Source organism: Thunnus thynnus, chromosome 15 (assembly GCF_963924715.1).
Source record: "Thunnus thynnus chromosome 15, fThuThy2.1, whole genome shotgun sequence".
Taxonomy (NCBI): Eukaryota; Metazoa; Chordata; class Actinopteri; order Scombriformes; family Scombridae; genus Thunnus; species Thunnus thynnus.
Window position 1 is genome coordinate 13,966,123 of NC_089531.1, and position 24,743 is coordinate 13,990,865.

The window sequence follows — 24,743 nt, forward strand, 5'->3', positions numbered from 1 at the left end:
ATTACCTGCCTCACATGATTACTATCAGCCCACACACTGCAAAAGAGAGATATGGCTTCTTATTATCATGAGTAGAAATAATCGGTGCTGAGTTAAAATGTCTCATCATCATCCTCACAGTTTTCACCATATTCTCCCAAATCGGGGCTTTTTACTCTCCAACAGAGAGGCTGATAATTTGACAAAGACCTCACTGCTGCAGAGCCTCGTGTATGTCAGTTTTTTTTTAAACACGTGACTTAAAGAAACACCTAAATGTATAATTCAAGTGTAAATAGATCTGTATCGTACAGGTGATGACATCACACTGCCAAGAAAGCTCACGTTTCTTCACAGCGGGTCTTGATGCAGTAAAAAAAAAGGGGGGGTGGTGGGGATCAAGGAAGGCAAATGGTTGGCATGGCAACAGGAGTCAGGTGTGCTTGCACGTGTGTGTTGTCTGTGCACACAATATGATAATCATGTGTACAGACAATCATCAACATCATCTGTTAGTAAAAAAAAAAAAAAGCAGATGGATGGAAATAAGGTGTTAGTGCGCGCATGCGTGTGAGGATATAGTGTATTTAATATGAGCACTTGATGAATAAACCCATTATTGGCTGAATTTGCTTTAAATGGGGAAAAAAACGTAAATTGCACGTGTTTAAAGGCGCAACAGCCTATGCAAAACCGGAGGAGAGGAGGTGCAGATTGTGTGCAGATATGCGCCAAACCCCTCCGGACACGAAGGCGTTAATGTGCTCGTGCGCGCGTGAGGGGCTCGCATGTAGGGGGAAGGGAGGGGGAGGGAGGGGACCCCTGCGCATCACTGGAGTGTGTGTGGATGGATGTGTGGGCTTCTCTTCTCCGAGCCGCGCAGCACAGCACAGCATCATCATCATCACTCGGTTCATAGGCAACAGCCTCGTGCGCCTCCTCATCCTCCTCCTCATCCTCATCCTCATCCTCACCATCTCCGGGGCTGAAGAAGAGGGAATCACATCGCAAAGGAAGGAAGGTGAGTTTGATTTTAACGTGAATAATTGACTGTTAGGGGGCTGATGGCGTCTTTTAATGATGGATTTATTTATTTTATTTTTTTCTTTACAATAAGACATCATGAGGGAGAGACGATGGGCGTGTTTCTCTAACCGTTTGCTTCACACAGCAATTAGGATCGATTTTGTGAATCGAGACGCGGGCCTATAATCTAATCCAAGTCGTGACAAGCTGCTGGCAGTGAGATTTCTGACTGTCAGCGCAGATGTCGGGATGCAAGCGAGGAGACAATCGGCTGGTATTTGTGACAGATTTGTGTTTTAATCCGTCTGTATTTGTAGGCTGTGTAAATTGGCCTGTTAGCGCCTATTAGGCCTTTTTTTTAATCTCTTAACATCACAATTAGGATGGACTGGAGGCTTGAATTTACACATATTTAATCAGGCTCTTGAATGCACATCTTTTGCTGCTGCCCTTTCACCCAATTGCTGCTTGTGGAAAAATAATCCTGCAAGAAACTGAGATCACAAATGTTTAAAAACCCCTGTTGGAAAGAACGAAATATTACAGACACATGGGAGGATTTTTTTTTTTAGTGATTTCTTTGGCTGGTGGTTGATGTAGTTTAATCTTCAAGTGTTTCAAGATTATTCATCACGACACTGACAAACACTGCTTCATTTCATAAGACTGCATGTGTGCATGTGATGTGATGGCTATCAGCTCTGCTCTGGCCCTGCAAGAAATCTGATGCTGATTGATTTTTAAATGGGGGGATGGAAAGGAAAAAAAAAAGACATTAAATGAATAAATAAATAAATAAATAAAAGCGTTGCTCAAACCATGCAGGGAGTAGAATATCCTCCTCCTCCTCCTTCTCCTCCTCCTCCTCCTCCTCATCCTTAGGCCTTCCCCTTCTTTCCACTGACAGGGCTGTATGTTGCCAGCTGCATGTAGAGATGATGTCAACTTGATGACAAGGAAAGTGTAGTTTAAAGCTTTTGTTTGAGTCTGACTGCTCTTTGTCTTTTATCTCTTAGTTTATTTTGTGGGAAATAAAGTGGTGCGTTTGTAGCTAATTACCTGTTGCATAAAAGATTCAGATCTGTCCATCTATCTGTCTATCTATCTGAAGGTTGATTTGATGAGGTTTATTTCTATAACACTCCTACAATGACTGTTGTTTTCATGGCATATGTGTGCAGGTGGCTTAACCCTTACATACTGTTCATATTCCGACCTCATTATTAGTCTCTGTACCAAATTTCTGCACCAGTTCTATTTTTTAATTCATAGATACCTCATCATTATTCCTTAATGAAGCTTTCAGAGAGCATAGAGTGTATTCTTTAGGTTTTTGTTTGTTTGTTTATGGAAAAAAAAACATTTTTTGGTCCTGTGTGACCTAAACAGCCATCTTGAATACAATGGATTTTATTGAATGTGAAGAATGCAGCAACAGTTTTGAATGGTGATTTATTATTTTAAGGTGGAACATGTACAAAAGTGTGTATCAGCTAGACAGAAATTTTAAAAAAAATTAAAAGATTTCCATTTTTGTAAATTTTTTTTTTAGAACAATTCACGCTAAAAGAAAGGTGTTTATGGTGTTTGTACTGCTCTCAAATGTAAAAATGGGTCAAATTTGACCTGAACAGTATGTAAATTATTCCTGCTAATGAGCCTTTTTTTCATGGAGGACAATGTGACATGTCGCAGCAGGAAAAGCACAGGTGTAAATAATGAAATTAATGATGGTGGAATTTAACTGCTTCAGTTTCAGCGTCCTGGTATTGTGCATGCTGGCTTACTGACACAGAACAGAGCCATCGTTAATATAATTAGTAACACTTGCGCTTGTCCTATATAACAATTTAAAATGCCGGCTGGTAAAAAGGTTTATTAGACCTCTGCTCAGGTTGATGTTGGATGGAGCTGTGCTGGGGAATTATGGGAATTAAGTGAGGTTAGAGAGGGGAGATCAGTTGGGAATGTATAACAATATTTATTGAGGTGAGCAACAGAGGAAGAATCATGGTGATTAGACTCCATCGATGTCTCTTCATTAAGTGTAAACCCATATGAAGATGGGGGATAAAACCAGCAGGTGGTTGAAACCTCTGGACGATTCTCCTCAGACATCATGGAGAACCGTGGTGGTGATGAAGAGGAGGTGGATGGTGCGATAGTTGGTCTGCAAGACAGAATGACAAGAGTAGCATTTAAAGAACGGCAGCCTAGGAATGATTGGCTTGAGGATTGGGGGCAGAAAGATTTACAATGACGTCGGATCTGTGGATGTAGGGATTTTGGCAGTGTGGCAAAACGGAAGTGACAGAGAAAATTTAACAGGAGGAAACAGCAGAAATTCACCCATAGAGGTGTGAAGACAGAACGTGAGGGAAGAGATCTTTCTTGCGTTGTCCAACCTGAACAAGTAAAACAAAAAAGGCTATTTTCACAGCAGACATTTTGACTATAAGCTCAGGTGTTACTAATAACATTAATGATGGCTCTGTTCTGTTCAAGAGTCCCAGAGGGCCATCATGCACAATAACAGGACTCTGAAACGGAAGCAGCTAAATTAAATTCAGCATTAATGTCATTATTTACACCTGTGTTTTTCCTACTATGACATGTCACAATATATTGAAACGAAAGGGCTTATTGACAGAAGAGTGAGGGTGCCCGTCACACTGTCATGAGAAGACATCTAATCAGGCAAATTACATGAAAGCACCTGAGCAGGTGGACCAGAGGCTTTAAAAGCATCTCTATTGTTTTGTTTTTTCAGCTCTGGCTCCACAGGCTGATGTTATCATTTTACGCAGGCTCGTGTGCTTGTGTTTTGTAGGGGTCCTCAGTGATTACAGGCCTTTAAGTGCTTCAGTCCAAGATATTATTGGGTTAGCATCCCACAGTTTAGCCTGGCTGACCAGGCCTGGTGGGGCTCCTTTGATCCGTGCCAGTAAATATGCTCATCATGCTGACAGTGGAGGATCTGCAGGCTGATGACCGAAGACAATGGATGTTTGGATGAAATTTAACAAACAATAAAGCAATGAACCATGTGTTTTAACCCTGAGCAGCACACAGATACTGGCATAGATCCTCTGCATATCCAGCTGTGAACATAAAGATTCAAGATTCGAGAGACTTTATTGCCATTTGCACAGACGTAAGGTACATACACATTGGAATTCATGTGCGGTTCCCTCGGTCACAATCAATTTCCATAATTTAAGCAAAGGTCTGAGAGAGATTACATCATTTACAACAATTATTTACAGCACTTCTAACGAAGTACTGGAGCAGCAGTTGGAAGGCAATATTGCACCATAGTGTAGCAGCATGTTAAACCAGGATATAAATAGGGATTTTGAATAAATAAGCATACATAAGTAAGCATAAAAATAAGCATGAATAAACAAGCCAGGTGCCAGATTTAGATATTCTGAATAATAAACTAAAACAATATATCTCCAAAAACCTTAATCATACACATTTCCCATCGTAGATGCTTAATATTGTCTAACTTATCTACTTAATATACTCATCTACAGGAACTAGAGTTTTTTTCCAGATAATTATAAGGAACAAACATGTACAGTAGCTTCTGTATGCTCAGATCCAAACATATGATTGAGGACACAGAGCTCATGTCCTCACTATTCTTTCTAGAAATTTGGGGATTTTAACAACCTACAGAGCAATTTACATTCTGTAACTCCACATGTGAAGTATTTTAATTAATATATATTTTTAAATAGACTTTAAATAGACTAAATATATTTGTATTTGGCTGTTTTTAGGCAATTTAATTCTGTTAAAGTAAATAAAGATAATGAGGGAGTTTAGTATTTCTCCCCTAGAATACCAGCATATTGAACATATTGTAGGAACATCAAATTTACAGAGAGGCACACAAACAATTAGAGAAAACAATATAATCAGAACATTTCAGAGGCTTTTTTTTGATGGTCACGCAGTCAAAAATGTTGTCGTTAGGACTCCTGACCTCAGTATTTGTAAAATCCAGTCTGCAGCCCTCCCTTTACTGTGAACCTGACAAATATTTAAAGCTCTGTTGGTCCGTTATTACCTGTCAGACCTTGTTTTTGAAAAAGGGGTCAAAGTGAGTGTTGCAGTGATGTCTCTCATTCCCTGTCTGTTGTTTCAGCGAGTATACTGCACCGCAAATTCAAAGCGACATGTTGTTTTTATTGCACACTGACACTGAGGCACACAGTCTCTTCATACAGAGGCATATGGATCATTGGGGTATCACCAATGAACAGCATGAGCCAGTACCTTATAAATGTTATCTTTATGCCAAAGGAGATGTGATACTGCAGCAGAAAGGCAGAACGGACATCAATTTTCTGTCCTTTTTTGCCAATTTCAAGCCTCATTTGTTTTTAACCACAAAGCTCTTCTAAATCAGCAGCTGTTCAGTTTTTCAATTAAGAAACGTTATCATTGATTAATCCCTGAAGTACAATTTATTAGTTTTCCTCAGTATCATTAATGTTTTATTGGCAAACTTGACATTCAATCGCTTTAAGTACAACAAACTATTCAAGAATTTGACATTTTAATACAAAGTTTTGTAAGCAGGGCTGAACTGACATAACGAGGTGGTGTTAATGTGCATTATGGGATGGCCGCATAGACATTGTAGACCTTACAGTGATTCCCACTAAGTGTCTGATCCTTTGGAGCATTATCTCCACACCACATTACATTTGAGTCATGGTCACACACTGTCCCTCTTAACCACGAACTGAGCCATCTAGAGCATTTCCGCACCAAGAAACAACCATTAAAAATCACTCTCACTGTTCGAGGCTCGGTGTCCCACCCTGTAATTACCGCTCGGGTCTGCCTGTGACTCAGCAGAGAGCGCATGCTGGGCAGATAGAGAAATGCAACAGGTTTAGTCTTGAAACACATCCACAAAGGCTGGTTAGGTGGTTTAGTTAGCTAAATGAAAGAAGGATCTGATCAGTTCAAAGAACTGGACAGTAAAAGGTCACCAGAAATATGCACTGATGCTTTTGCAGCTGCCACCAAATGCCTCCCTTGATCACAAAGCGGCTTTTCATGAATCCTACCCCCCACATGCCTCAGTGATTACGAAAGAGAACATAAGATTGGCTAATATAAATGTCCATTTTCTTCTCAGACATAAGAAGAGCCTGTTCTGGAGTCAACTCTTTAAAACTGTGAGGTGTATCCTGAACAAACTGACGCTCCAGCACGTTCAGGTGGCCTCTCTGCTAAATCTTTGACCACTTCTGAACCTCTTTAAAATGGAGGACGGCTATCAAAACCGGACTGCCTTTATAAAAGGTGCCAAAGACATTGCCAAAGAGGTCAAGCGGCAAGCCTCAAAGAAGGTCGGCCGTTCAGTGGATCGGATGAGCGATGAGTACAGCAAGCGCTCCTACAGCCGATTTGAAGAGGATGATGATGATGACTACCCCATGCAGGGAAGCCAGGATGGAGGCTACTACCGCGGAGACAGCCAGGCGGCCAACGACGACGAGGGCGGCCACAGTGACTCCACAGAGGGACACGATGAGGATGATGAGATCTACGAAGGCGAGTACCAAGGAATCCCCAGAGCTGACTCAGGCAAGGGAAGCCTGGCTGGAGGTCCGGGCTCAGTGACGGCCGGTGCTCAGCAGTTCAGAGATATCGGGGTGTCCGAGGCAGAGAGGAGGAAGGACCAGGAAGAGCTGGCTCAACAGTACGAGACCATTTTACAAGAATGTGGCCACGGGAAATTCCAGTGGACCCTGTACTTTGTGCTTGGGTTGGCGCTCATGGCAGATGGCGTGGAGATCTTTGTGGTCGGGTTCGTCCTCCCCAGCGCTGAGAAGGATATGTGCCTGTCTGAACCTAACAAAAGCATGCTAGGTAAGACTCTTCTACGGGTGATTGTGTCTCCTCCCTCTGTTGTAGAGGTTCTGGTTTTACTGTGTCACAAAGTTGTGTTATATGGCTCAAAGGATGAAGCTTTTATATTTTTCTAAACAAATTTCATGAGAAGATCTAAACCAGTGACTTATTGATCCTACTAACAATTATCACCCATAATCTTATTTCTCTATGCAGTACGCCTCCATTGTTGTTCAAAAACTATGAAAGGATATGGTTATTTCTGTTGCCATGAAGATTACAGTCATGTCAGTTTGTTCAGAAACGACTCCAAAGACTAATAACAGTAATCACATTTTCAGTCTCCATAGAGTAGTAGGGAGCGTGGTTCTGTTTACAGGTCTTTGCTAGCTTGTCGTGCTACATACCACAACCTCTTGACTTTGTATCATATTGTTAAATTCTCAAAGAACTTCAGTACAAAGTCAAGAGGTTGTGTTATGTTTGTCCTGTGCATGTGCAGTGCCGTACACAGGACTACTCTCTGGAGACTGAAAACATGATCTCTGTTATTAGTCTATGGAACCGTTTCAAAGCAAACCAATGTGACCGTAATCTTTGGGGTGAATTAACATGTCACTCAGTGCAGCGGTGTGGCTGACTGATGTGTTTTTAATAGTTTTTGGACAACAATGGAGGTCTACAGCACAGAAGAATATGATTCGTCAGGATTTGGATACATATGCAATACTTGAAAGTCAGATCAATTCATTATTGGTTTGCCTCTGCACATGAGGTTTGTTGATTATAAGAAAAATATAGAAAATCACCAGCCATATCCTTTAAAATATCAGTGAGCCACATTGTAACACTGGGTTACATGTTGCTTCTTTATCCAACAAACACTGTACTGCTGCAGTACTCACCAGAACACCTAGTGTGTATTAATCTGCAGCTGAAAACAGCCACCAACAAATGCACTATTTTTTCCTATATGAGTAATGTTGCTAAATGCTAAAGACTACACCTTTTTAAATTACTATATATTTGTTACCCATTTTTAGGGGGTTTTGTCTCCAGTATGTAATGAGCTTTGGGCCTGAGATCCTCAGACAGGACAGGGAAGTCTAAAAGTATTAAGAGATGGACTAACGTATTGTTGTTTTTAGTGTTTTAATGAAATTTGACGATTAGAAAAATACATAATAATGTCTTATCCTTTGAAATTACTCTTGAAGTATAAAGTATTACTCTTCATATTTAAACTCTCATCTACCCAAAATCTCACAGTAGGAGTATAGCAGACATGGAAAAATAGGACAGACTCACATCTGTAGCAGTAAATGTAAAGTTCTACAGGAAAAAAAAATCATTTGTTTTGATAAAAATTTTGCATTTTGCATTCAGAATAATAACAGTTTCACTTAATTTGCTCTTTCCACAGGTCTGATTGTATATTTTGGGATGATGGTCGGGGCGTTCCTCTGGGGAGCTCTGGCTGACCGGATAGGCCGTCGGCAGTCTCTCCTTATCTCTCTCTCCATCAACAGTATCTTCTCCTTCTTCTCCTCCTTCGTCCAAGGCTACAGCACATTTCTGTTTTGCCGGCTCCTCTCAGGTGTTGGGTAATTACAAAAATAACTTTCTTTTTAAATCTGGGCCACTTATCCTGATTTGATTTGTTAGTTCAGTCACTATAACGCTGGATATGTTTTAGTTTACATAGAGTAATGTTCAGTGTACAATCTGGCAAGGACAACACAAAAGGTCAAGAATCTGTTTTAATAGTAATTACATAATCATTTTAATGTAATTTAATAAATAATACTTTTAAAGAATGAAATTTTGTAGAGAAATATTCATTTACTAAAAGTAGAATTCTCCTTTTGCAGTTTAAAATCTTAATATTAACCAACACACTTAAGAAAATGAGTAACTAGAAATAAATGAAAAATGAGTACCTATGTATAAATAAATGAAAAAAATATTTTATATCTGTTTAAAGTGTATATGTCACAAAATCAAATGCACTTACCCTCCAAAAGCTGCAATCTTTAGCTAGTTGCTAGAGATTGAAGAAGTGTTGGTAATAACTACACTGCATTTTACATCTGACTGCACCATTCTGAGTGAAACAGTAGACGGATCATTATTACTGATTATAGATATATTTTGCTATGATCCAATCAGTTTTTTATCCTTTCCAGCATGTAGCAAAGGCACCAGAGTTTACATAATTGAAAACAGCAGTTTCTCTGGTTTAGTGAAGTGGCAAATTGAGATGCTGGAATCATTTCCACTGGTGGTCAAATCTGTCACTTTCCCACTGAGCTCTTAAGAGTTAGTTTCGCACCATGATGAAGGAGTAACAGGAGTATAGAGAGATAGAAAATCCTGTTAAAGCTTTAGTGACCAAACAAAACAACCAGTGCAGTAAATTAAAGGTTGTAGGTCAGAGATTCAACCCGTGGTGCCTTCACTTGCAAACAGTTCAGTCGCTCTAGTTTTAGTTTGAAGTCATTTGCTTTCACTTGTACTGTTTCATCATGCCTGTTACATTAATCGTACAGTTATTCAAAGTAAACAATTGGCACTTAGATACTGTATATCTTGCATTTGAGGATATTTAATGTGAAATAAATAAGTACAAAATATTGTTAATCTCACAGCCTAAACTGGATCTCTGCTATTAAACACAGGGACAGTTCAACTCTGGGCTCAGTTGGTTTCTGGTCTTTGCAGGATTGGCGGCTCTATTCCCATCGTGTTTTCCTACTACTCTGAATTTCTGTCCCAAGAGAAGCGCGGCGAGCACCTCAGTTGGCTCTGCATGTTCTGGATGATTGGGGGAATATACGCATCTGCGATGGCCTGGGCTATAATCCCTCATTATGGTGAGTTAACAGCTTCTTAGCTGTTCATGCTAATCGGTTATCCTCATTTTGATTTACACTTAAATGTAGATATTTGCAGCAAACAAAGAATGAACACAGATTGAAGACTGGGTTTGTTAGCAGAATGAGCTGGTCTGTGGAAAAATGCAGGTTCATGCTTGTTTGCTGGAAAGCATCTTCAGAGACGCTGCAGTGCAGCTGACCTCTGACCTCTGACCCCTGACTTCCCTGGAGGGAAGAAGAAAGAAGAGCATGGTTCATACTCTGTCACATCAAATTAAATATATTCAAAACTCTGCTCTACAAAGATAGATACATACAGAAATGTGGATTATCTGATTAACTTGGTGCACATTTACACGGAAAAGTTAAGAGCTGATAGTAAAAAGGTGTAAGGTGTGAGCTCATTTCCTCCTGTTGTTGTTTTGGTTTTTTTTGTCTTCTCAGGATGGAGTTTCCAGATGGGCTCGGCGTATCAGTTCCATAGCTGGCGTGTGTTTGTGTTAGTGTGCGCATTTCCTTCTGTTGCAGCCATTGCTGCCCTCAGTGCCATGCCAGAGAGCCCACGCTTCTACCTAGAGGTTAGCAGATGTGCTCGCTGACAGTATTGGCTGGCTTTACTCATCCATGTATATGACTGTGATACTTCTTCTGAACATTAATGGGGATATCACACACAGAGAAAAACAGGAACGTTGTACACAGCATGCCCTTTACTCTTTCTCCCTAAACAGAATGGCAAACACGATGAAGGCTGGATGATTCTGAAGCAAGTTCATGACACTAACATGCGAGCAAAGGGATACCCAGAGAAGGTGTTTTCAGTGAGTATCTCTAAGAAAAACCACTCACATTGTTACGATCACCTCGGCAGACATTCAAATAGACTCTCATAAGCTCTGTAACGTATTTCCACTAAAATCATTGAGCAATGATGGACCTTCACAGCAAGAAATCCAAACAAAGTTTTATTGTCAGCTGTAAAAGATTTAAAACTTAGACATGAAATCAAAACAGGCTGAACGTTTTAAAACTAGGATCACAAACTTTTCCAACATACTGTGACGCTGTTTTATGGTAGATACTTATGCCTGCCGGCTGGAACCGAACTTATGACTTAGAAAGTGTATTTTATGTTAAAGTTAAAGTCAGGTGCACAGATAAATTATCTCCACACAACATTCAAGCAACAAAATGTGCCTCCACATGTCTTGTCTACATTTCATTGTGTTTGCATAAAAACAATTCAAATCCTGAAAAAAACAACAACAACATGCAGTTAAAGGTACCAAATGTAGTAATTTCCAACAGGTTGTGAAAACAGACTCAGGTTAAGCAAACTGTGTCAATAGCTCCCAAATTTAATGAAGAAAATTTCAATCTCCAGAGATCTTTGACAAGTAAACGATGATGCCGTTAAATGATGCTGATAATTTCTGGTATTAAGGAAAAAGTACTGTTGTTATTTCCAAGGACATAAGTTTGGTTTATATATATAGACTTTGTGATAGATACATGTTTTTACTGCCTTTTCTTTTATTGTTCAATTCTAGCATCGTATTAGGAGAACATTGACTATAAATAAAGATATAAATTATTTCTTTAAAATGGAAAAATTATGCAGAGGAGTTATTTTCTCCAGCACTGAGTATTGCCTGCTGTCCTCCTCTATGTGGCCCTCAGGCGAAACACAGTGTGAAAAAAAAGCTTGCGAAACACTCTCTGCTGCTTGTAAAGCTTCATTTCAGAATGGTTGCAACATTTTTATCAACTTTTCTTTTCTCTCATTTGAATTTTGGCAGCTGGATAATCAGAAGTCTTTGTTTGAGAGATTTTATTGAGTAAATGAAACGTGAAACTGTAAAACTGTGGGCGACAATAACAGGAGTTGGGCGGGGGTGTCCTTTCAATCCCCAGTAGAAGCTCTTAAGAAAAGCAGCACCACCATCAATATTCAGTCCAGGATATCTGGCTGAAGTCACGTCTCTGGATGACTTGCATCTTTTCCATCCAAGGTCACCACAATCAAGACCGTGAAACAGATGGATGAGCTGGTGGACACTGGCACAGACACTCCCGTCTGGCAGCGCTACAGGCTGAAGATTATGAGCCTCTCCCATCAGGTGAGTGAAGCTGAGTGGAAAAACCCTCCTGGTTAAAAATATAATTCACATATATATGATTTATTCAAACTGAGATAATTGGAAGTGGAGTGGCTCTGAGGCCTTCTGTGGGGTTTATTGGAACAACGAGGAGATTTATTGTTGTGCAAGCACTTCTGGACTAACACTGCAACCAAATGCCTGTAACCAGATTTTAAAAGCGTGAAATAAACCCCCCCCCTCCCACCCACCCCCGAGATCATATCTGAGATCGCTGCTTCTTTAAAACTGCAGAATGACACTTGTTATACAAGGCTGAGGCCTTTCACAGCTCAGGGCTTGGCTGTGAAAGGCCTCAGTGGGGACGTGGACAGGGTGGATGGAAGCGTAGGCGACATGGTAGCTACAAGGTTTAAAATACCAGCTTTTTACTTATTAATTATTTTGTCCTCTTGACCTCGCTCTGATTTTATGGCTGATTAAACAGAAAATAAACTAACTGCCTCAAGTCTTTTACCCACATGCAGACTTTCTCTGTTGCTTTTTGTCCTCTAAATTTGAATTTGGTGGTCCTTATTTCAAGGATTTGGTGTTTATCTCTGTTTTTTTTGTCGCATTAGTGGCTAAATCATTGAGACAGATTTTATGTTTTGTATTTTACTTTCATGTGTTTTAACTTGTTTCTTATTATGTTGCACATTGTTGCAACACTACTGCTCTGCTTTGTGCCTGATCTCAATTTGCCTTCAGCCTACGTTCTGATTCACATAGACGCCTACACCCTCCATTTTCTTCTGAATCTGTTTCTTCTTAATGCTCACTGGAAGTCTCCCCCCTTCAAATTGAAACACTGCTGTGTTGAGACTGAAGTTGTAGTTTAAAGGATAGTCTATACATCTCACACCCCACAACGCTTCAGGAAAACCTGCCTGGCTGCTGTCATGTTTCATCTCCTCTACATCTACACAACGCACATTCAAACTCTTTTACAACGTTCAATGGTTAAAGTTTGAGCATATGCAATGTGTGCCAGAATCCTGTCATTTGATTAGACAGAAATTAACAGACCTTATGATCAGTTTAAATCTGGTCTCCCAAGATTTCTTCATCAAAAGTTGTGTTTTTTCTTGTTCACATGTTGCAGATGCGGAAAAACATTCTTGCCTGCTTCAGCCCAGAATATAAACGGACGACTTTCATGCTCATGGCTGTTTGGTTTACTATGTCTTTCAGGTAAACTAAAGACTCACAAAACCTCCAGTGTTACTGTAACCGTGAATCATGGTCACTTTAGAGGCTTATCTCATCTGTCCCTGACTTTCACAACTTTGCAGCTATTACGGATTGACTGTGTGGTTCCCTGATATGATCAAGTACATCCAGAAGCAGGAATATGAATCACGCACAAAGACCTTCACCAAGGAACGAGTGGAGCACATCACTTTTAACTTCACCCTGGAAAACCAAGTGCATCGCCAAGGACACTACTTCAATGACAAGTAAGTGTTGTGTGAGCTGCAGTCTTTGAGTAGTTAAATAGAGTAAATAAATACTGAATAAATACTTCAGAACTGAACAATTTAAAACAAAAAACTGAAACTATACAACCTGTTTACTAGATTCCTCAACCTGAAGATGAAGTCCATGGTGTTTGAAGACTCTGTGTTTGAGGAGTGCTACTTCGAGGACATCACCTCCACACACACCGTCTTCAGAAACTGCACCTTCATTGCAAGTTTGTTTTATAACACAGGTAAATAACATCAGAAATCTGTTCGGTGCTGATGTGTAACATGTGGTCAGTATCATGGTGAGCCTGCAACTAATGATTACTTTAATTATTGATTAATCTTGCAGTTATTTTCGAATTATTTAATGTCAAGATATGGTAAATATCACCACCTCTGAGAGCCCAAGTCTTTGTCTCATAATTGGCCAAAACCCCCAAATTAAACCTGTGTTAATTGACTTTTTGGGTCTCTTGGGGGCAGCTGACATTTTATCACCTTGTGAAGTTGATAATGGTGAACATGTTAGCAAACAGTTACTCATTTACACATCCAGCAGACAAGGAGCAATATTAACAATCATTTGAAGTCTAGCTCTGGTTTGAGGGAAATATCTGTCTCTTTAGGTGCTAAATGCTCCACTATGTTCATCCACTAGTCTCTAGTTGGGGATCTCCGCCCACTGAAGTCTAGGGATTTCTAAATGCAAGGTAGTTGCTTGAACAGCGGTGAGAACAGCCGCTAACAAACCGACACCCCTTATATTTTGTCAAGGACATGCCTTACCGGACAGAAATGATGCTCTCCCCCCGTTCTCCTCCGTAGTGAACTGTCACTGCCCCAATATGAAGGACTTCCTTAAAGACTTCATACTGGTTCTGCAATGCAGATTTTTCTCTTACACCCAGTTTACACCCAGTTTTAAAATGAAACCTGGGAGATTGTCCTCAGTCTCTATGAGTGAAGTGTTTAGCTAGTCTCTAACTGTTTCTGTTTAGTGTTGGGCAGGTAGAGCACAGTGGGTTTTGTCATAGCTTTTTTGCTGAAAACAGCCCCCAGCTGTGGCTGGAAATGACGCTATGAGAACAATGACACTGTTATAAAAACACTGAGAGCTGAAGAGATGCTAAAACGCTCCGTCGAGCTGAGGAAAACTGCAGAGTCGGGTGGTAACTTCTTGCTACGAGTGACCCCCTCACATTACACATATGAGTTTGATCTAATGTTGATATAAAAATATTGATTAGAGCAGCTGTAAAGTGATATAAAACAGAGAAAAGAGCAAATCTCCACCTTTGAGGAACTGGAGCATGCTGAAGACCCGGCTCTTTCACAAACATCCCTGCACCTGATGGACATTCATGAAAAAAAACTATTTTCCACTTCTATGAACTCTGTGCACTGCCTCTATGGACTGCTGTTGGCACCTTTGTCCTATCAGACCTCAACTTAGCTTTATGGTACTTATTCTCTCCTGACTCGATCCTTGCTTGTGTATTAACTCTCATATGTATGTTGCTTTGGATAAAAGCGTCTGCTCAATGAAATTATAACATTGTATATTACTTACAATTAATCAATTATCAAAACTGTTGTCCAAATCAACTAATCAAGTGATTGTTTCAGTGTTAGTTTTAATCACTCTGATGTGTAATGATCAATATTATACAGCAGCTCAACAAGTTACAAAAACAAAAATAATTTGAGATGAAATCTGAATTTTGGATTATTTGATTGCATAAAAAACAAACAAACAAAAAATAAATAGTATTTTCAGCAGAATTGAAACCATAGAAACATCTGTTGCTAGTATCCCGTGGTTACACTGCAGAAGAACTGTTACCGTAGCAACGTAAACAAATCCAGCGTTCCATCCGGACTGCTTGATGGCAAAGTGACAGCTAGATGTCAAACAGTGTTTTGTGATTAAAGGAAAACAGATTCAAGAATGTGTTTACTTGCTATTCAGAACCAAATATACTGTTCGTCTAACTCATCTGTATGTTGAATTAATTTTAAACTCCATTTGGTTATATGAAAACTGTCCATGGTGGGGTTTTTTTTTGCTGTAAATGTCTATGTCTGGTTTTAATTTCTGATCACTGATCCATGTCTGAGAAAACTAGAGAAGCTGCTTCTCTGCGTACATAGTGAACTATTAGATGCTGAGCTGTGTGAGTTAGTTTGAGGTTCATCATCATCATCACAGCAACTGTGTTGGAAGCTTTTACAGCAGCAACTTCCTCCGAACCCTGAAGCCAATGACACATTCTTTTATCTTTATGTCATTTATGCATTTAAAATTTTATGACCATTCAGCATTTTATGCCTGAGTCCATTTTATAAAGCTGTTATTGGTTATTGGTATGGAAGCAATTTCAGCAGTGTCATCAGAAAATATGATCGTGTTTGTGCAGCTGCAGACAGCAAAGTATAAACACAGAATAAAGTAGCGGGCTTTGTAACCTCGAGGAGATGCAGTCTGAACTCTCCTGACCTCTTCTGTTATTTTACTGTATTTTTTAAGAAGTTTTGCAGGACAAAAATGCTTGTATTGGATTCTGTTTTTATGTTTTAGACTCTGCCTGAAAGGGAATTTTGATCAAAAACAGCCGCTGACGGAGAATTTGGTTTTGTGGTGGCTGCATAAATGTCCTGGCTTCTTTTTCTGAGAGATCATTCAACTCCCTCTTTCCACTTATTTGAGGACATGTAATCATTTATGCGGGGGCGTAGCTTTGGTTTCAGAATTCGAGGGAAATACAATGAAGTCAGAGGTTCATCAATCATGTTTTGTGTCATTGACAGAGACCTGATGTGATAAATAGTGTATCTTAACCACAAGATCTTTGATTAATGTTCACTTCTGGCGTCCTTTTAGGAGATTTCCCATAAATAATAACATTATTATTGCTTTTTTTTTTTTTTGCCGGGAAATCAGCGGAAGAAGTGAGAGTATTTTTCCAGTCACTGAGGAGTGTCTGCAGTCTTCCTCTCAGGCTGCGTAGAGCGTAGAGCAACATCCTCCATGAATAAGATGTAGCTGTATGTTGCCTGAGAGGCTAAATCCAGGGCACAAAAGATCTCTACATGAACACCTGAGCTTGATGCACTACCTTGTTGTTATTTATAGTATTTCTTATGTATTTTTCTGCTTTCTACTACCTTCTCTGTCTAGTCCTCTTCCTCACTATACTTGTACCTGGTCAGCTACTTGAGAATTTCTGCCACGGCTCTTTTGAATCCTCTAATGCTTGATTGTCTTGCCTCGCTTGTAAATCCATTTTGGTAAAAGCGGCTGCCAAATGACTAAATGTAAATCGCCTCACTGCAGCTTGTAAGCTTATTGCTGTGAGCGCACTGTAACAAATGAAGACGATTTAAATGTGTATAGGACATTTTTTTTGACTCTCTTCTCTCACATTGGGATTTTTCTGCCCATAGCTGGACAGGGAACACGATTTATAGAGACTTTAGTGAGGAAATAAATCTGTAAAACTGAGGATGGTACATTCTTCTCATCCCCAGTGAATCCTCAAGGATTCATCAGTTTTCTTACTCTTTTGATTCAACATCACAAAGCATTAACACTTCTTTCTCATTGTATCTCTCCTCAGATTTGTTCAAATACAGGTTTGTCAACTGTAAACTGGTGAACAGCACGTTCCTCCACAACAAGGAGGGCTGCATGTTGGACTTCAGTGATGACTTCAACAATGCCTACATGATATACTTTGTTAACTTCCTTGGCACGCTGGCCGTGTTGCCTGGCAACATCGTTTCAGCTCTATTAATGGACAAAATTGGGCGTTTGAGGATGCTGGGTAGGTAAATTTAATCAGCGCAGATAATTCACTCGTGACGCTTGAGGCTGTTTTAACTAACATGTGATTCTTAATCCTCTCTGCACACAGCGGGATCCAGTGTCATCTCTTGTGTCAGCTGTTTCTTCCTGATGTTCGGCAACAGTGAGTCAGGGATGATTGCCCTCTTGTGTCTGTTTGGTGGCATCAGCATCGCCTCGTGGAACGCCCTAGATGTGATAACAGTGGAGCTCTACCCTTCGGATAAAAGGTACCATGGGAGGAGCTGTTTTCACTGCTGTGAAGACAGAGAGGCTCTTATTGTTCTTATGTGTGTTTTTGTTTTCTGATGACAGGAGCACAGCTGGCCTCCATGTCATCAACCACCAAATAGCACAACACAGTTAGTCACAGAAATCCATATTACTCAGAGTGATAGATACACAGCTTGTGACTGACTTTTCTGTTGAGTTGTGAAACGTAACCGCCTGCAGGGATTCAGTTGTGACATGTTTTCCTAACAATATATAGATTTCATTTATTACTTTTGTGGGGAGTGGAGGATCTTCCTGTAGGTGTACAGGTACAATTGTTTCTGTTGATTGGAGATCACATGATGCATCTTTTAAAAAGAGCTTTCTGAGGGCTTCATGGTGAAACGCAAATACGTTTACCCGAAAGATCAACACATGAAGTGGTTCTTTTGCTGTTTTTGACCTCTTCAGTTCTACCTTTTTTCCTGACTTTACTGTTTTAGCAAATACAGACATTGCTGTTTTTTTTTTTGAGGAAAAGTACCCAGCTGAATTTCAGTGCAGAAGAAGCTCACCTGTTTCGTCTTTCAGATATATATTGCGGGGCAGTTCAAGTGGTTACCCCTCTAAGACTACCTGATACAGATAAGATGGAGTAATTTTTAGAAATGTTGCGCTCAGAGCCACACTTTTTCAATCATAAGTGATTTGTCACATGAGTAGTTAATTAAATTACTTTCAGGTATGGTTTGTAAACTTAATTTTGGTATATTCATCATTATACTTACATTATTAAACATTTACTATAGGCAAATTATGGAATATATGTTGCCATATAAGATAAGAAAGACAGTCTGTTGAAGTGGTTGTACAAACCTTAATTATCATCTCTGTATTGGAGAACCTTATGTGAAGAAAAATGTAACCAAAAGTCAAAGATCTCTGTTTGCACAGTAACGATCAGGGACGTCGTCTTCAGCTATAGAAACAAGTGGGTTTAATGGTTTCCCTGCAGAGAAAAGGCTTTGTTTGTTGTGTGATGTGGGTAAGACTGAAGAGGAAGTCCATTTTATGTATATGTTGTTTATTATATGATGATTTAAGGGCCATTTAGTAAAATGTTCTTCATCTATGATGACTTCTCTTGATTGAATTGTTACTAAGATTAACTGTTTTATTTGTGGTAAATTTTATATGTGGCGTCTGTGAAGGGAAACAAAGCCCTTTGTTTGAAACGCAGTGCACGAGTTGTGTTTCGTCACTGCAACAAAATTTTTGGCATCTCATAGGTTCATGTGGGATGAGCACGTGTATGCGCATGAAACAATGAACAAGAACCATTAACACTACAACTAGCAGTGTATTAAATGCACAAATAATAGCAGGTTATAATTCATTATTACATATTCAAAATAATTGTACAGATTCATGTTTAAATCAACAAATGAAACTATTTTACCTCCTATTTTGACTCATCTTTGGTTAGAATATACACAGAAAAGGTGTTTAAATGTAGTAAATTGCAGATCTGTTTAAAGTTCTCTTCATATCAGTTGTTAAAACTCTTGCTAAGTTTGTTTGTTCCTCTCTTCTTGTGTTCAGGACCACAGCGTTCGGCTTCCTGAACGCTCTCTGTAAACTGGCGGCCGTACTGGGCATCAGCATCTTCCAGTCGTTTGTTGGCATCACCAAGGCCCTACCCATCTTATTTGCCGCTGGCGCACTCGCTGCAGGTAGTTTCCTTGCAACGAAGTTGCCTGAAACACGAGGCCAAGTGTTGCAGTAAAGCAGATGACCAGCAGTGGGCAGCAGAATACAGCTGGAGTGTGTGTATGACAACTAGAGCCCGAACATCCCTGAGAGCTTCAGCGCTGCCCGTCACACACCGAGACAACAGACTGCCATCCCCATTGTAAGCCCAGAATCCTTTGAAATATGGATTGCATCATTCAAAGTCTTTACAGACCCACAGTGATTAACAGAAGAGCACACAGACGTAGAAATAAATAACACATCTGAATGATAACAGTTTATCTGTGCTGTAAAAAATGGAAATGTGCAGTTAGGATAACTTGTTAAAATGCCCACAGATCCACAGTACAGTGAAAAGACAAGAGTGGTCAAATGAAGAGATGAGACTGAAAAAAAAAAAAAGCCATGTCTGAGGGAACGTGTGAAAAGATTCAGTCAGTGTTTGTTGTCAGTTTCCAAATATGACTGCAGTGTTTTTCTTTCTCGTCTGACTGGCTTACAGTGCTGCTTTTTCATTTGCTGTGACGTCACTGCGACAATTCAGTGTCTTTTTGAAAAGATCATACAATGATTTTCAGGGTGAATATATTTTTAGTATATAGGCTAATATATTTAGCACCCAAGACTGTTGACCACTGCCTACTGAAGGCGAAAGCTGCTGGAGCACGAAAACATTCCAGTAAGGCCGGCTGAATTCATACAGAGAGTTTAACTTTTCCTTTTTCCCTGCATGAAGCCGGTCTGTTCCTCTACTTATCACCTCAAAAACACAGACAGGAGGAGATGCATTTCACAGGATTCTCCGTTGTAAATGGGAATAGTTTGATCCAGTTCCTGAGTGTTCGGTGTTAAACGTCCAACTAATGTTTCTCCCTCCCCTGTTGTTAACCCGTACAGCTGTGGCAGTGTGATGGTGTCTGCAACGCAGGAACTTCTGTGGGACAGATTTTGGTCAAGTGCTAATGTGAGAGCAGATAACATTGTGTAATATTTGCCTAAATTAGCTGTGTGAGTATGTGAGTGTTTGTGTGATTGCTTGTGTACGTGTGTGTCCTTATGCCAGAAAAGAGAACGTGTCTGATTTATTTCTTTAAAAGCCGTTATTTCATGCAAATCAGTGCAGCCATGTAGACCATATTTTTCAGTCATTGGGGATTTTATTGATCCAACAGCAGAATGTATGAAGCAGCAGTCACATTTTAAGACTAATTATTATCACATACATTACTTTAGATCATGCAGTAGCTCAGGCGTGGTGAAATATATTATATTGTGGCACCATCGCACCAAATTATTGCACATACAGAATAATATTCTGGTATTTCTGGTTCAGCGCCATACCAAATGCATATCTACAATAGCCTTAAAATGAAAACAAGTCACAAAACAAGTTGATTATTTTGCCTTTTATTGTTTTGTAATTGCTTTTTCTGTTTGGGTTCTCTTCAGTACTTTCTTCAAGTTGTTTTATGTCCCTTAAAAGTCCCGATATGACTTCATTATACTCATAAGCACAAATCAAACAGGACCAAAAGAAGAAGAGGCAGTGAAAAAAAAGAGACTCCTATTGATTAGGCAGTGTGGCACAAAGTGAAAACAAAGATTACAAATCACTTGTCTGATTTAATTTTAAGGGCTCCTGTTCAGTCATTCCTTCACTGCATCATTTGTACCAGAAAAAATGAAAATTTACTGCTCATTGTTCTCCAGTGTGATGATGCTTTAATGTCTTCAAGGACAACATCAGTAGTTTAAAACAGTTTTACAAAAAAATACCTATTGTGACTTTAATCTAAATTGGACACAAACACCCTAAAAGGAATTGATTATTTATACATATCACCACTTAGGTATAATTTCTCCAAAGGTGTACATCAATATGTGTGCGGACAATCAATGAGTGAGTACATGACCACTGCTACTGCTGCTACCCAGTGGTTTAAATGCTGGTTGAGTGTGATGTTTGACCTAAAGACGTCCTCTAGATTGTGTGTGTGTGTGTGTGTGTGTGTGCATGTTTAGGATGTTTGAGGCTTTGTTCACACCATCGAGGACTTCGGCATTGTCAGTGGGTGAGCTTCTACCTTTGAGTTGATGGATAATGTAACTCACAAACTTAAGATGGAAAATGGATACTATCTCAGCTACAGGAGTTTGTCTGACCTCTTTAACTCTGTGTGTGTGTGTGTGTGTGTGTGAGAGAGAGAGAGAATAAGAGATTCTAAAAAAACAGTTCGACATTTTGGGAAATACCCTGCTTAGTTTGATACCACTCTCCTGTCTGTGTGTTAAGTATATAACAAAAGCCTTGGGACAGTTAGCTTAGCTTAGCATACTGGAAGCGGGGGGGAAACAGCTAGCCTAGCCTAGCTAGCTTCAAAGTTAAAAAAAATATGCCTGCTATCACTTCTAAAGCTCACTAATTAAGACATATTGTTTGTGTTGTCTGTTCACAAACAGTAAAATGTAAAAATGGCACTTCGTGGTTTTAAAAGGAGCACTTCTGTGCAGCATCTTTGCTGGTTGAATGGCAACCTCACCATGACGACAACACTGAGAATTCACTGCTCCCGGCTGTTGACCAAGAAATAGTTCACATGTAACTCCTCATAAAACAAAAGGTTGTTTTTTATTTCCATCTGTGTACAGATTAAACAAACGAAAATGTTTTAAAGGTTGAGTTTTTAGCAACGCTAGCGGCTACTACAGCTCTGTGCTTAATTCACAGAGAGATGAGAGTGGTATCGATCTTGTCATCAAAATTGCAGCAAGAAAGCAATTAAAATAATTTCCCAAGTTGTCAAACTACTCCTATAATGTTGTCAAATCTAGATTTCATTCTGAGGAACATTTCTCTCCTTTGCTGTTGGCGTACAAAGTCTTATGCATACTTAATGAACAAATTTGTCCCGTTTTGTTCATGTTTGAGAGACTGTTTGGACACATTGTTCATGAGGACATCTGTGTTTACGTGTGTGTGCGTGTGTGTAAGCTGACTCTAAATGGTCTGTTGTGCAGAAATGTCTGTCACATATTTTTCTACTTTTTTCTGTTGCTTGGTTTTCATCCCTGTGATGAATAAAGCTCAGTTGGGGACCACGAAATATATTTACACTACGAGAAGAGAAAAAAAACAAACAAACAAACATCTAATGCAATATATGCAGTGTAGAATTTAATGTGTTGTTCTTCATAACAGACTCGGGTGCTCTTTTGCTGATACAATTCAGTATATAAATAAAATGCCATCAAAGATTGCCGGTGTCAGAGATAGCGCGGTCTGTTCCTCTGTTTAGAAATACGGGAAAAAGATCACATGCTAAATTCACAAAGACGACTTCACCCCCTAATCCTTCTGTATTCAACCGATCGTGACGCATGTTCGTATCTTATTGTCTGACTTCTTGGATGTCCTGTATGCCAGCTGTTTTTGTCTAAAGCAAGAACTAGTGTTTTCATTGTTGTATGATGACATAGATTTGTTGCTTGCAGTGATTGTTCTTAATCAAAGTGGGGTTAAATTGGTGAAACTTGAGTATGTGTCCTGAAAGTAAGTTAGTAGTGACTGTGCTCCTTGTTTACCTTTGACCCAGGTAATTTTTTTTTTTTTTAAATATATATGCCTGAATTTCTGAGGAGGATGCTTGTGAATTGTGCAATTCATCTTGTCACAGAGGTACAAGATATGGCCGGAAAAGGGCAATACACTTGAGGTGAAAGGAGCAGAAAATGTAGATGATTGATGATTTTAGTAACAGTACAATTTGACATTTTGTTCATGTGAGTCTGTTTAAACGGGGGAGGCGTAAGCAATAAAGTGGAGCCTTCCCCCTCTGTGGTTCTCAGCAATTCTGAGGAAAAAACGGAAGTCAGTATTAAATCCAAAAGGACCACAGCTTATGAACTCATCAAAAGAGCGCCCTCTGTCAAATTGAAGCTCCTGTCCAAAATGTAAAAGTTCACTATTTAATGTTGCTATGTGTAGAATTTTCATTCTATATATATATATATATATATATATATATATATATATACATATATATATATATACAGTACATATATATATATATATATGAGTTTTATGTATAATGATGGCAGTGATATGGTCAAAATAAAGCGAACACCAGCCTGAAGACTTCCTTTGCTGATGGCGGTCTGATAAAGGGATGGAGGGTTTTTATGGCATGGTGTCTGTCCACTCACCTCTCCACTCAGAGCACACTACTGACAGATCAATCCTCAATGAATCCTGAAAAACACGGACCGACCCCATGCCAGAAAACAACTCCTTCATCTGCAAGAATCCTTCACTGTAGTTGTACTGAAGGAGTTTATGTTTGCGTTTCCTTTAGTTTGACTCTAACCTGTTTATTAAAATGATAAAGGTTGTACTCTAAATGTGAGTTCAATTCAAAAATCAATGTACTGTGTGTAGAAACTGTAGATGTTTGTACGTGCAAGTATGGAATTTGTGGAACAAAAGATCAAGGAAATCAATTCCAAAAAAAAAAAAAAAAAAAAAGTTCGATATGACACAAAATCTATTGTGTGTTGTCTTTGTGTTTTGTAAATGAAGACTGAAAATCTTGGTAAATTCAGTATTTATTACTTCTGGATATTGAGAATATTTTAGTGATGCTGAAAAGGTGCTGTATTTATTTTATGTGAGAGTTGTTCATTATGCTGGGGTCTGCACTTTTGTGCCATTTATCCAGTTCTATGAAGAAAATTATAAATCATAATGGAAATAAAACTGCAAGAAAGAAATAAACTATGTCATGGATTGCATTGCATAGCATGAGATAAATTTTTACGCTCAATTCAGGGTTTTGTTTCACACTTTGTAGGTTTTACTTTACAATATATTCAGTATGAACCCACTGACCGATCAGACAGATCTGCTCAATAGCTGCACATACAGTAATGTAAACATTTTATTCAGCCATCTTATCTTTATTAGCAGGAAAGGCCCAGTCTACAGAATTTATCTTCCAATTTGTTCATTTAATATTTAGTAGGTTTGAATGATATATAGCATATTGTGAAATGGGAATTTTTGTATACGTTTTACCAAGGTAGCCAATATCTCTGGCCATGTTGCACAATAATGGGCTTTGCTTTACAGAAACACCTGATATACATGGTTTAAGAATTGGTTTGATGATTAAAAACAAAAAACTTGAACAGGCGTTTAATTCATTTAACTAGCCAGAACTTGGTTCTACACATTAACTTCAATTAAAGTTGAGTTAAGATATTTGCCATCATTAAAATCAAGATTTAAGATTTTGTATTATCCAACCCCATTTTAGTATGCAGCCATCTGGCTTTCATGTTCACAATTTGAGACCAAATAGACCTTTTTCAGAGCAAACATTTGACTTGTAAAAGCAGGAAAAACAGGTGCAGTTAATAAAGGCTGCATTACTTTTAGGTGAGCCAGTTCCAGGGCTCTGGTATTGTGTTTACTGGGTCAATTAATAGAATAGAGCAATCATTATTTATACCTAAATTTCTGCTGTGAAAAGGATCCATTGTTCAAAAACTTAGTTGTTTGATTGCTGTG

The 24,743-nt window shown here is 39.1% G+C and overlaps 1 protein-coding gene across 2 annotated transcripts; it reads left to right on the forward strand.

The window, feature by feature from the left end:
* The first annotated feature begins 684 nt into the window (after positions 1–684).
* Positions 685–23,965, forward strand: LOC137198829 (synaptic vesicle glycoprotein 2A-like). Of its 2 annotated transcripts, XM_067612792.1 has the most exons (13): positions 685–1,000; positions 6,167–6,903; positions 8,309–8,489; positions 9,607–9,758; positions 10,206–10,339; positions 10,493–10,582; positions 11,774–11,881; positions 13,005–13,093; positions 13,195–13,359; positions 13,480–13,613; positions 16,986–17,192; positions 17,283–17,442; positions 19,028–23,965. In XM_067612792.1, exons 2-13 carry the CDS (start codon positions 6,294–6,296, stop codon positions 19,209–19,211), a joined length of 2,214 nt encoding a protein of 737 aa, XP_067468893.1. In that variant the 5' UTR covers positions 685–1,000; positions 6,167–6,293; the 3' UTR covers positions 19,212–23,965. The 2 variants fall into 2 exon arrangements, with proteins under 2 accessions (XP_067468893.1, XP_067468894.1); XM_067612793.1 differs by lacking the exon at positions 685–1,000 and having other exon boundaries at positions 5,438–6,903.
* Positions 23,966–24,743: the final 778 nt, after the last annotated feature.